This window comes from Neoarius graeffei, chromosome 3, assembly GCF_027579695.1.
Source record: "Neoarius graeffei isolate fNeoGra1 chromosome 3, fNeoGra1.pri, whole genome shotgun sequence".
Lineage (NCBI taxonomy): Eukaryota > Metazoa > Chordata > Actinopteri > Siluriformes > Ariidae > Neoarius > Neoarius graeffei.
Genome location: NC_083571.1, coordinates 47614910 through 47629568, shown reverse-complemented (window position 1 = coordinate 47629568; position 14659 = coordinate 47614910). Strand labels below are relative to the sequence as shown.

General features: G+C 39.8%; 1 protein-coding gene across 1 annotated transcript in view; it reads right to left on the bottom strand.

The window, feature by feature from the left end:
* LOC132882561 (ATP-binding cassette sub-family C member 2-like) overlaps positions 1 to 14128 on the bottom strand; it is a 153401-nt gene extending 139273 nt beyond the window's left edge. The window contains exons 1-2 of the mRNA XM_060915655.1: positions 13928 to 14128; positions 13347 to 13487 (exon numbers count right to left, since the gene is read on the bottom strand). Coding sequence (XP_060771638.1) covers positions 13347 to 13487; positions 13928 to 14128 — 342 coding nt within the window. The remainder of the gene's footprint in view (positions 1 to 13346; positions 13488 to 13927) is intronic.
* Positions 14129 to 14659: the final 531 nt, after the last annotated feature.

Below are 14659 nucleotides of genomic sequence, written 5' to 3'. Positions count from 1 at the left end.
CCCTTAGCAGGTGGAGGAGGCGCGCTGCTCGCTGTTCCACTGGCCAGCCCGAGCTCTCTGCTGCCTGCTCGAAGAGCGTGAGGAAGGCCTCGGGGTCGTCATGCGGGCCCATCTTAGTTAGGGTGAGGGGAGAAGGGCCCGCAGCGGTGGAGGTGGTGGACCCCGCCGATGCGAGGAGGTGCCAGAACACCTGTCGATCTTCCTGCTGTGCCAACACCAGGGCCTCGAACCGGTGCTCTTGCTCCTTCCGGAGGGCGACTAGCGCCTGGTGCTGGCTCTGCTGGGCCGTGGCGAGGGCGTGGACCAGGTCTGCGAAGGGGGAGGACTCCATGGGGCTGTTCTTTTCCTGTGCTCTGTTCCCGGGTTTCGGCACCACTGTGGCAGTTTGTAGGAGTGGGAGGAGCACTGAAAGACAGCAGGCCAGAATTAAATTCAAAACTCTTTATTTTCAGCTTTTCAGCTTGAACACTCTCCCAGCCATACACGCACGCACGCACACACACTAGTCTTCTGGTTGGGGAGAGAGCTCCCCTCTGCTCTCGCTCTCTCCTTAAATAGGGCGTGGTCACTGGGGAAGACACACAAACACACGTTAATAGACCTCAGGTGCAGTGATTCTGCCACTTACCTTCAATGACTCCGCCCTCCGGTCACAGACCGACGCTTGACCACGCCCCCGCTGCCACAGCTTTATTTGTGATCAGTGCAGATTAGTTAGCTCTCTGATGGAGAAGATTACAGTGCTAGAAGCACGTGTCCAGGCTTTAGAGACGGTCAGTGAGAATAAGAACAGTGTAGTTTCTGTAGAGGAAAGTCTGGATTTCCTAGGTGGAGTTAGTAATCCCCCAACTCTGGCATTAGAGCCCTTAAAGTGGGGCAAATGGGTGACGACTCGGCGGCATAAGCGTAGAGCCAAAGCTACCTCTGAGGTTCGCCCATGGGAGCACCACTCCTCTCCGCATCACGTGTCGAACAAGTTTGCTTTCCTCAGTGATGCACCCGCTGAGAAACCTGAAAGAGCTCTGGTTATAGGGGACTCTATCATACGGCATGTGAAATTAGCTCAGCCTTTAGGGGCACCAGCAGCTTTAGTCAGGTGTATACCAGAAGCCAGGGCGCCGGACATAGCAGGTAATCTTAGGGTCCTAGGCAAGCACAGGTTCTCAAAGATAGTTATCCATGCAGGAGCTAAATGATATACACCTTCGTCAGTCTGAGGTTACTAAGAGTAACTTTGTAGCGGTGTTTAAATTAGCGAAGGTGATGTCCGATGCTGTAGTATGCTCTGGCCCTATCCCAATGCGGCGTGGCGATATAGCTTACAGCAGGTTATGGTCGCTGAACTGCTGGCTGTCCAGGTGGTGCTCTGAAAACAGTGTGGGCTTTATAGATAATTGGGCTAATTTTGAGGGCACTGCTGGCCTGTTAGGGCAGGACAGTATCCATCCCACTCGGGAAGGTGCTGCTCTCATTTCTTGCAGCATAGGTCATAGTCTCAGGACAGGCCTAGTTAATTCCTGACAATCCAGAGCCAAGGCCAGGGAGGAGACGAACAGGCTAAACCGACTGTCTGCTAGCTGCACAGAGTTGTCACTCAGGGTCCACTACATCGAGACTGTGTTTGTTCCCCAGGCTAAACAAAAAGGTAGAAATTTTCAGAGAGTTTGCTCCAGTAAACTAATCAATATAAAATTAGATCATACTGACTGTACAGCTGCTGCCAACACCTTTGATCTAAAGGTGGGGCTATTAAACATTAGATCTCTTACGTCTAAAGCACTAATGGTTAATGATCTCATTACTGATCAGAAATTTAATGTACTTTGTTTAACTGAAACATGGATTAAGCCAAATGAATATATAGCATTAAATGAAGCGAGTCCTCCTGGATACAGTTATATACACCAGCCTCGTCAAACTGGCAGAGGAGGTGGCGTTGCGGTTATTTATAATGATTATCTAGGTGTAACACTAAAACCTGGTTATAAATTTAATACATTTGAAGTTCTTCATACTCATATAATGTATGTAGCCTCAAAAAATAAGTCTACCCAGTTAATTCTGTTGCTTATTATTTACAGGCCCCCGGGGCCATATTCTGAGTTTCTTTCTGAATTTGCAGATTTTATCTCAGATCTGGTTATTTCCTTTCGTTATTGCAAAGGGTCTTACTGTTTCTACTACTGTTGTTGACCTGGCCTTATCTGATCATTTCTGTGTTTTCTCTGATGTTTCTATATCCCCTCACATTCAGAACAGCTCAATGACTATGGGTAGGAGAGTCATAAACAACAACACGTGTTCTCTTTGAGCAAGCTCTCTCACGGATCTCAACTAAAATGTCAGACTCTGTAGACGACTTACTGGAAATTTTTAATTCAAATATGACCCAAAAATTATGGATGATATTGCTCCATTCAAAATCAAAAGAGTCAATGACAAGCAGAAAGCACTATGGAAGCAATACCCAGCTGTTAAACTGCTAAAGAGAGAATGAAGGAAGACTGAAAGAAACTGGAGCAAATCTAAACTTCACATCCATTATCAAATCCATAAAGAGATGCTTTGTAAATATAATTATGAAATTGGTAAAGCAAGACAGTCTTTCTTCTCCAACATCATCAACAGGAATATGAACAATGCCCGTGTGCTATTTTCAGCAGTAAAGAAGCTAACTAATCCCCCACCACAATTAGCACCTGAACTTCTCTCAGTTAATAAATGCAATGAGTTTGCATCCTTCTTCAAAGGTAAAATTGATAAAATACGGCAGAATATTGTTCATAATATATCTCAGTTGCAAATAACTGAAAAGCTACAATCACCAGTGACACTGACAGACAATTTCAACACAATGTCAGAATTTTGTTTGATTGATTACGAGACTCTTGAAAAAACTGTACAAAATCTCAGTTCCTCAACATCTGAATTGGACATTCTGCCCACCAACTTTTTTTAAGTCTGTTCTTCACCTCATAATTACAGATGTGCTTCAGATCATAAATACATCCCTAGAGACTGGCATTTTTCCTGTGTCCCTGAAAAAAGCCATTGTAAAGCCCCTACTTAAAAAGAATAATCTGGATGCTTCAGTATTGAACAACTACAGGCCAATTTCAAATCTACCATTCATCAGGAAAATCCTTGAAAAAAATTGTCTTCAATCAATTAACTGCCTTCTTGATATCAAACAGCTGCTTTGATAACTTTCAGTCAGGATTTCGTGCCAATCACAGCACCGAAACAGCGCTGATTAAAGTTATAACTGACATACGTCTTAATACTGATGCAGGCAAAACATCGGTCCAAGTGTTACTGGACCTCAGTGCAGCTTTTGATACTGTTGATCACAACATACTGCTATATTGACTTGAACACTGGGTTGGGTTGACTGGTAAAGTTATCAATTGGTTAAAATCATACTTAAAAGATAGAAGCTTCTTTGTTACCATGGGAAATTGTACCTCAACATCAATGTCCTTGATCTGTGGTGTCCCCCAGGGGTCGATCCTTGGACCATTACTATTCAACCTTTATATGCTCCCACTTGGACAAATTATCAAGAACAACTCAATTTTGTAATCACTGCTATGCAGATGACACCCAAATTTACTTTGCTCTATCACCTAATGATTATGCCCCCCCTTGAATGTCTCTACCAGTGTATCAACCAAATCAACAACTGGATGTCACAAAATTTTCTTCAGCTGAACACAGATAAAACAGAAGTAATTCTATTTGGGAAAAAATATGAAAGACTCAGGATTACCACTATTCTTGACACAAAGGGGATTAAAACAAAAGATGGTTAAAAATCTTGGTGTTTTCATTGACAGTGAGCTAAACTTTGACAGTCATATGAAAGCAATCACTAAATCGTCATTTTATCACCTAAAAAACATCTCCAAACTAAGAGGACTTATGTCAAAAAATGATCTTGAAAAACTTATACATGCTTTCATCTCTAGTAGGGTTGACTACTGCAATGGCCTTTTCACAGGCCTGCCAAAAAAGACCATCAAACGACTTCAGCTGGTTCAAAATGCAGTGGCTAGGGTTCTCACACAAACAAAAAGAACAGAGCACATTACTCCAATTCTAAGGTCCCTTCACTGGCTTCCAGTAAGCTACAGAATTGCCTTTAAAGCATTGTTGCTGGTGTACAAATCTCTAAATGGTACAGGGCCCAATCACCTCTCTGATATGTTGCAGCGGCCTAACCCAATCATATCTACCAGATCGCAGCAGCAAAATTTACTGGTAAAACCTGTTGTTAAAAAAAGTGTGGTGAAGCAGCTTTTAGATACTATGCAGTACAGCTATGGAACCAACTCCCAGAGGACATCAAAAATGCTCCTGCTGTTGGCAGCTTCAAATCTAGATTAAAGACCAAGCTGTTCTCAGATGCTTTCTGCTAACTGATAAATGTCATTATCTTTACATGTTTTAAACTTTACTTAACTTTTACAGTCTTTGCATGTTTTAAATTTTACTTAACTTTTATTCCATTTTATTCTGCTGTTTTTTTACTGAACTTTTACTTCATTTTATTACTTTATTTCGACTATTGCTTAATTCTCATATTATTTTTATTTTTATCTCTTCTTCCCCCTTTATTTTATGCAATTTTATTTTTTATTGTTTACTGTTTTGCTTTTACCTCTGTAAAGCACATTGAACTGCCACTGTGTATGAAATGCGCTATATAAATAAACTTGTCTTGCCTTGCCTTAGACAAAGCTTTAGTTGTCGGAGATTTTAATATTCACTTCGATAACCCAGAAGACCCTTAAAAACAGCGTTTGTGTCCATTTTAGATTCAGTAGGGATTAATCAGAATGTCATAGGGCTGACCCATAATGGTGGTCACACCCTCAATCTAATACTAACATTCAGGTTAAATGTAGACAATATAGTCATACTTCCACAGTCTGAAGTTATCTCAGATCATTATCTCATCTCATTCAAACTATGTCTGAGTAATAATATATGCACCTCACCACGCTACTGTATTAAATGTACATTCGCGTCAACTACTGCACAGAGCTTTATAAATGATCTCCCAGAGTTATCAACTTTGATTGGGTCACTGTCAGCCCCTGCAGAACTTGATCAGGCAACTGAATGCTTAGAGTCAACATTCCGCCGTACCTTAGATAATGTAGCTCCTCTAAAAAGGAAAATGGTCAGAGACAAAAAATTAGCACCCTGGTATAATGATGACACTCGCACATTAAAACATACCACTCGAAAATTGGAACGTAAATGGCGTCAAACAAAATTGGTAGTGTTCAAATTGGCGTGGAAGGAGAGCTTCTTGAAGTATAGAAAAGCTCTTAGTGCGGCGAGATCAACATATCTCTCCTCCCTAATAGAAGATAACAAAAATAATCCAAGATTCCTATTTAATACTGTAGCAAAATTAACCAGGAATAAGTCCACTATAGATACATGCACACATGCAGTATGTAATAGTAATGATTTCATGAATTTTTTTAATGACAAAATTGAGAATATCCGACAAAAAATTCAAACTACTAATTTAAGGTCAGACAATATAAGTGACCTTGTAGTTAACCATATAATTGTATCAGATCATCAATGAGAATGTTTTACTCCCCTTAAAGAAACTGAATTACTTTCATTAATCTCGGCATCAAAAGCCTCAACTTGCGTACTAGATCCCTTACCTACACGTCTATTCAAACAGATAATACCTGAAGTAATTGAACCGCTTCTAAAAATAATAAATTCTTCTCTCACAATTGGCTATGTACCCAAATCCTTTAAACTAGCAGTTATCAAACCCCTGATTAAAAAAAACCTGACCTCGATCCCTGTCAGCTGTCCAATTATAGGCCAATATCAAACCTCCCCTTTATCTCCAAGATCCTTGAAAAAGCTGTGGCACAGCAGTTATGCTCATATTTACATAGGAATAACGTCCATGAAATGTATCAGTCAGGATTTAGACCTAATCATAGCACAGAGACAGCTTTGGTTAAAGTAATAAACGACCTACTGTTGGCGTCTGATCAGGGCTGTGTCTCGCTACTTGTGTTGCTTGACCTTAGTGCAGCATTTGATACCATTGATCATTCCATTCTCCTGGATAGACTAGAAAATGTTGTGGGAGTTAAGGGAACGGCCCTCTCCTGGCTCAGGTCTTATTTAACTGATCGCTATCAGTATGGTGATATAAATGGTGATATTTCTAGATGTACTGAGGTAAAGTTTGGTGTTCCACAAGGTTCTGTTTTGGGTCCACTGCTTTTTTCTTTATATATGGGTGATATTATTCGTAAACATTGTATTAGTTTCCACTGTTATGCTGATGACACACAGTTGTATGTTTCTGCAAAACCTGATGAGAGACACCAGCTTAATAGAATTGAGGAATGTATTAAGGACATTAGACACTGGATGCTTATTAATTTCCTTCTGCTTAACTCTGACAAGACTGAAGTACTTGTACTAGGACCACATACAGCTAGAAGTAAGTTTTCTGATTACACAGTAACTCTGGATGGCCTTTCTGTTTCTTCACATGCAGCAGTAAAAGACCTCGGGGTGATTATTGACCCCAGTCTTTCATTCGAAACTCACATTGATAACATCACCCGGATAGCTTTGTTTCATCTCAGAAATATTGCTAAGATAAGAAATGTAATGTCACTACATAACGCGGAAAAACTAGTTCATGCTTTTGTTACCTCCAGGTTGGATTATTGTAATGCCTTACTGTCTGGATGTTCCAATAAGTGCATAAACAAGCTCCAGTTAGTTCAAAATGCAGCAGCAAGAGTCCTTACTAGAACTAGAAAATATGACCACATCACCCCTGTCTTATCCACACTGCATTGGCTCCCAATCAAATTTCGTATTGATTATAAAATACTACTATTGACCTTTAAAGCACTAAATGGTCTTGCACCACAGTACCTGAGTGAACTTCTGCTCCTCTATGACCCTCCATGCCTACTTAGATCAAAAGGTGCAGGCTATCTGCTGGTACCTCGTATAGTGAAGGCTACATCAGGGGGCAGAGCCTTTTCTTACAAAGCCCCACAGTTATGGAACAGCCTTCCAAGTAATGTTCGGGAATCAGACACAGTCTCAGCATTTAAGTCTAGGCTGAAAACATATCTGTTTAGTCAAGCCTTTTGTTAATGGTGTTTATGAGGTAAAGGTGTAGATCTGGAGGGTCCTCAGACAGAGTGTTTTGGTAAACTGGGATGTATGGATGCTGTCAGTCCCCACTCACTTGCTCACTCGAGTTTGTTGATGGTGTAGTGGCTGGCTGCTTTATGTCCTGGGGCTCCCTCATGCCTGTGTTACCTTCTGGCTCTCCCCTTTTAGTTATGCTGTCATAGTTAGTTGCCAGAGTCCCTGCTTGTACTCAGTGCAATATGTATACTGTTCCTACTTATGCAGGTGACACTGGGCATACCTAACAACCTGTGTTTTCTCTCCCTCTCTCTCTCTCTCCCCCCCCAAATCTGTCCCTCTGAGTTACATGGAGTCAACAGGAAATCTTTTGGTGGAGAGGGTGGAGATCTCGACTGGCTCTTGTAGCCTGCAGGGAATTGGCTGTCAGACATTCTGTTGCATGTCCCAGACCCAGTGAAATGTAACTGAATTGTCTTGGCCAGCCCTAAGGGTCCCATCTGCATCCCATCATTGCTGAGGAGTGTGCTCCCATCACCCAGTCAAGCATCCAGCCAGAGCAGGTCATGATATTTTTTAACCATATTAACATGCCATTGTTGTGTATTATGCCTGATGTCAGGACTCTCGTCTCTGCGAGCCTACCACACAGACTTAATACTTGTGTCATTTTTGGGGCATACCTAACAACCTGTGTTTTCTCTCCCTCTCCCCCCCCAAAAAAAAATCTGTCCCACTGGGTTACATGTCGGTCCTGGGATCGAGATGCTGACCTCTTCTGCTCCTCGGACCTGCCTGATCCATCCTGGTGCCCTGTGTCTGGTTGGAGTCTCATCGCGTCGCTCCTGTGGAGGATGGCCCCATGAGGACAGTTGAAAGTCACACCTGGAGGACGCTCTGGACTCTTACAGTAATGCTTTTATGGCTGAGAACTACAGTTGACTTGCTAACTTAGGACTGCAGTTGTCATGAATAGTTTTGCACTCAAGTTTCCATCAATGAAGAGTTACAACATCAACAAAACTGTCATGTTAAAACTGTTAATATTATAGTCATGCTGTCTGTTGTTGCCCAAATGAGGATGGGTTCCCTTTTGAGTCTGGTTCCTCTCGAGGTTTCTTCCTCATGTTGCCTGTGGGAGTTTTTCCTTGCCACCATCGCCACAGGCTTGCTCATTGGGGATAGATTAGGGATAAATTAGCTTATGTTTTAAGTCATTCAAATTCTGTAAAGCTGCTTTGCGACAATGTTTATTGTTAAAAGCGCTATACAAATAAACTTGACTTGACATGAGCACACACTTCCAAATTCAATAACCTTTCAAACGTGGTAACTTTACATAAAGATTTACATCTTACATTGGGTTATTTAGTGTACTTTTAGTGAAGGTTGTGTGTTCAAACTGGAAAAACACTGAACACTGTGCACATGCTAGAAAGTGATGAATCAACATTGGCATAGGCAGATAAATAACTGGAAAGCACCAAGCGAGAAGGTCAATCCACCACAGATGCAAAATGTTTAAAGAGGTGTTTAGGGTATTTAAATTCAACGTGCTTTTTTTTTCCTGAAGAAGCTGTTCTGGTGAAAGTAAAGTACTGTGTGTGCGGCAATCAGAGAAACCTTATAAGATATTATGGGAGCTGCATTCTGCTAAGCAGCCAAATATGATTCAAAACTATAAATATATGGCCAAAAGTTTGTCTACCCTTGACCATAGCACTTTTGAACTTCCCATTCCAGATGTATTCTTCTCCTTTGCTGTTATAATAACCTCCACTCTTCTGGGAAGGCTTTCCACTATATTTTCATGCATGACTGTGACGATGTGTGATCATTCAGTCACAGGAGCACTGGTGAAGTCGGATACTGATGTTAGGTGAAGAGGCCTGGGGTGCAGTCAGTGTTCCAGTTCATCCCAAAGGTGTTCAGTGGGGTTGAGGTCAGGGCTCTGTGCAGGCTCTTTGCACAGCATGTCTTTATGGAGCTAGCTTTGTGCACAGTGGCATTGTCATGCTGGAAAATGTTTGGGCCTCTTAGATCCAGTGAAGAGAAATCTTCATGGCACAGGATACAGAAAACTTTATAGACAATTGCATGCTTCTAATTTTGTGACACTGGATTGGGGAAAAATAGCATATGGGTGCGATGGGCAGGTGTCCATATACTTTTGGCATGTCATGAAAGGTTTTTAAATTTATTTTCTAATCTTACCCAGGCTGTTTTAGCATCACTATGCTTCCTTAGAGTGGGTGTGAATTTGCATACCTGTTAGCCCTTGCAGTTTGTCCATTGATGTAATGATTGAGCATCCTGATTTTGGGCGACTTAGTGGTAGTGTAACAATGCAATGTGTTTTTTCTATGCTGGCAGGTGTGACAACAGCACAAAGCTTACAAGAGCAAAATACAACATTTAAACAATGCTTCCCTGTAATGCCATATTATCTTCCTGCCACAGGCGATTGCTCTAAGACAACGAGGGAGGCTCAGCCTCCTCTAAAAATGATGAACATTGTGTAGGATGAATTGCACTAGGCTTATGTTATAGCCGACCTTATAACATTGCTATTTCAGATCCAGAATCATAAAAATATATGTGCTCAACCCACTACAGTGCGAAATCATTCCGTTATAACTTTCCCCAGTTCGCCTAATGTGTGCGTGAGTTTTTCCCCCTCGACAGCGCGATGCAGCCCAGTCTCAGTGGACTTCAATGGCATTTGGGAGCTATGCGCTTTTCAATATCAAAATGCAAGACGATTATTGGACAAATACTGCGAAAACGCCCGCCCACGGAGTCTCACGGACTCCCAGCCTCAGTGGACTTCAATGGCATTTGGGAGCTATGCGCTTTTCAATCTCAAAATGCAAGACGGTTATTGGACAAATACTGTGAAAATGCCCGCCCACGGACTCCGAGCCTCACAGTGGGAGGGACATGGCAGTTTCCGTGAGGAGACTGGTGATTGGTGAAAGCGGCCGGATATTTTCTTTGATTGACAGCTCGTTTCAAATATAGACAGGCAGCGGTGAATTTCAGTTCAGTCCCATGCGGATTCGCTAGTGCTGTGGTGTATTGTAAGAGATCAGCTTACATTTCGATTTCATTCATTACATACAGTTTCTACCAGCTTTTTTTAGTTTGTATATATTTTCATTGTAAATACAGTGTAAATATAGTGTTGTCAAGTTTGCTATCTTAGTTCCAGAAATTTCGTTTATTTGAGTGACTGAACTTGAACTTGAGGGGGCTAGTCAGCTAGCAAGAAAGCTGCGCACGGATGCCAAGCATTGCTGATTTAATTTTGGCAAAGCCATTTGCCAGTCTTCCTTTTGAGGAAAAAATTAAAATTAAAGAGCAGGGTAGACCAACGCCTCAAATTGACTTGGTGAAAAAGGTAGGGAATAATACTCGTTCCTTTCAGCTCTCCTGGTACGAGAAAGTGAATTGGCTAACAGCAAGTGACCCACATCAACAACAGTAAATAGGCTACTTTAGTAATATGTCATGGATGGATCAAAAATATAGAATCTATTTAAAATGTTTATGCTGAGTATATTATATTGGAATATATATTTTTCTGGATATGAGTTAAACACAGCTACAATTTGGAAAACATTTTTAAACAAAAACAGCCGAGAACATTTCACACTACAGACCTGGATTAAAAGTGAAGGGTTATCAAAATTGTCAATAAAACATTTCTCAGTCAAAATAAGTAAAATATAGGGAAAGTGTGTTTGATTGAAATGTGTGGCACCCAGCTCTATGTTTGGCTCCCCAAGGTCAGTGCTTGTGCCTATTCCAGAACACTCTGCTGTTACTGCTGAGGTTCCTGACAAAGAGCTGCTTTCAATAATGATCAATTTTTAAACAACATGCCACAATTTTAATATATAAAATATTAAAATATACCCCCCCCCCCCCAACACCACCATCATGTATATTGGACAGTAGGCTAATGGGCCAAAAGAACCTGTTATTTCACAGTTTGTGACCCTGCCAACAATCAGCCAGATCAGAGGCAAGAGTATGGGCAAAATTGACGTGTTTTTTCTTTTAAAATCTGGAAATATCGTAACCGACCAGCCTCCCCTGTTTGAAAGACTACCAGCCGCCACTGCTTCCTGCAAAGATCATGTTTACTAAGGAGCCAGTTTAACAAAAGCTGTGGTAAAAACGGTCAGTTTGCATAAAGCTGTTGAAAAACCTGTTGGCTATATGTGATTTCTTTAAACAGTGAGTCTAAGGCTTTGATCAAATTGTTGGATATATACGTGCCAAAGTGAAGAGGACATAAGCCTCATAAATTTTGTCAAAAATCAGTTGGAAATGAACTCTTTAAATACAATTTTCTCTCTGTTCACTTTTAGGGGTAAACACATTTTAAAATGTTACATTATTTGTAGTTGAGATACATGGAAAAGAAAACAAACATATTTCATTTCAGGAAAGTCTGTAGCTTTCCAAACTACACAGTACCAGTGAAAAGTTCAGACACATCTAATTCAATGTTTTTTCTTTATTTTTATTTCTTAAAAGACACTTCATGTCTTAAAGTAATGATGGATGTCATTTCTCTTTACTTAGTTGAGCGGTTCTTGACATAATTATTTAATATTTACTGTTTGATCTCAAACTCATTACGAAGGCAAGAAACTGCACTAATTAACTTTTGGACACGGGGAGAACATGCAAACTCCACACAGAAAGGCCCTCGCCGGCCACAGGGCTCGAACCTGGACCTTCTTGCTGTGAGGCGACAGCGCTAACCACTACACCACCGTGCCATCCACCATTACACATATGGTCATTTATATTTAATACAAAATCTAACTCTCAGGTGCTACATACACACTCTAGTATATAATAAGAATGTAATCTATTGTACAGTTGTTGGAAAATGTTTGGGCACACATGGCCAAATTACAAAAACAAGTAAATAAATACATTTATTATTTACCCACCCTGTTCTTTTTAAAAAAAAAAATTTTTACCCGTGTTGTAGTTGAGTTACTAAACCGAGTCCGAGTCCAGTCTCAAGTCCCCAGTGTTCAAGTCTGAGTCAAGTCCAAGTCATTAAAGAAAATTTCGAGTCGAGTGCAAGAACGAGACTCTAATTGCACCATTTGATGGTGGCTCTTGCTGCCTTTTTATGAAAGCGTCTCTGCTACTGTGTTGGACTAATGTTACTGCTTGACTGCCACATTTTAGTGAATAGGCTATAGATAAAAAGCTTGTTCATCACTCAGCAAGCCCCGCCCACTATCAACAGGGCAAATAACATGAGAGAGGGTTAACACTAGCTAGTTCATTGCTCAGCAAGCCCCGCTATCAACAGAGCAATGAACATAGCATGACACTTCCTTCTCTGGGTGGAGTCTTACCAAATGACAATTGAAGTTCGAAGGGGCTTCTCTCCAGGCATTTTAGCGTCATTAACGTTAGTTTGTTTCTGAACATGACATATGAACAGGTGAATGTGCATTCTCTTGCACAAAATTAGTATAAAAATTAATGTAGCTATAAATATCTTATGCCAAGTTATTATGGCATGTTACAAAAAAAAAGAAAAAATCCGAGTCCTCATCTCCAATTTACGAGTCTAAATGCAGTTAATGCACAAGTCCGAGTCCAAGTCCGAGTCATGAGTCCTTAAAATTAGGGCACAAGTTGGAGTCAAGCCCGAGTCCTGGACTTGAGTACTACAAGCCTGTATTTTACATTAACCAACTCTACAGTAACTGTGCATGAAAATTTGCAGAAAATTATAAAATTAGTTTAAATGAAATTAGTTTGCTGCAGATGTTTTTACTCCTTTTCACTTCAAAAAGAAATAAAATGTGTAATTTGGGTGCAGGTGCATACAACTGTATACCATTTGTAAGTGATTTTTCTGCAGCAATGGAAAATAATCGAAGTATAATGTAGATGAAATTTGTCATGCATACAGTATACTACTTGTATAATAATAAATAATAATAGTGAATTGAATTGTCAAACATGATTAAGAAAAGGAAAATATTGGGAGGGGAAAAAACCCTTCTAATATCTTGCAGTGTATTTAGGCTGTGATAATCATAATTTAATACACTTCGCAATAAAGAGGTGGGAAAATGTTCCCATGAATATTCTCAGGATTTGAAGATCTAAGCCACAACTGATCATTAGCTTACCCAAGAGACTCCGAACAGCACAGGATTAACATAAAGCACAGCAGGAATTTTAACCAATGAGTCATTCGTCGGCCCGTAATCTTCAGCAAGTGTGACAATGAGTCCAGCAATAGCTGTCAGGAACAGAAGTCCTGCTATGACCTGATGGAAAAATTGAATTAGATTCATTCATTCAGTAGAAAAGAAAAAGTGTCAATCTAAATTATGTACACAATAATGAAATGTCAAGTCCTAAAATGAAGCCTCCTCAAGGATCTGGAATGTCTTTTTTTTTTTGTAGCTGCACACACCAGACAATGAAGGCCTAATAAACAAAATGTCACCAAACACATCTTCACACTGATGACAGAATTCGTTTGATTTTTGAGCAATGATAGTCTGAATAATGAAATTGAAAATGTGGATAGGTGTATGTGTTTCATTTTCTGGTTGGCCAGATCATTTGGATTCATTGTGAAGAAGTTATTAGTCCTCAGTAGACTGGGGACCCATCTGACCTGTGTGACTGTGCAAACTATATTCTCTTTGGAGACAGTACTAATGCTCTTTAAAGGAATAAAAGGCTGAATAATAAGTCATACCTGCTTGCAGATATAGAGTTTGGACAAGGGAGTTTTGGGAGCTTTTTTCTTGAAGAGTCTGGCCAAGTGTAAAGGAGCACAAAGCCACAGGAATCCCAGCGGGACCCACACCAACACTGTTCTCTCCACACACACTGGCAAGTCTGGGTCCTCACGATCCAGGAATGAGGCATTCTGAAGTGGACATACATATACATACATATATATATATATATATATATATATATATATATATATATATATATATACACACACATATATATATATACATATATATACACATATATATATATATATATATATATATATATATATATACACACACATATATATATATATATATATATATATATATATATACACACACACATTATATATATATATATATATATATATTTATATATATATATATATATATATATATATATATATATATATATATATACACACACACATATATATATATATATATATATATACACACATATATATATATACACATATATATATACACACACACACACACACACACACACACACACACACAGGGTGTTTCAAAAAAAATTGATATAATTTCACAATCTAATAACTTTGTCAATTCTCGTTCAACTGACCTCAAATTTTAACAGCATGTGTGGAAACAAGTCAATTTTAGCTTTAATGTTTTTTGTTTTTATCTTTTTAGGTATAGAAATGCCATTCACTGGAAAAGAAAAGGTGTTTTGTGTGTTA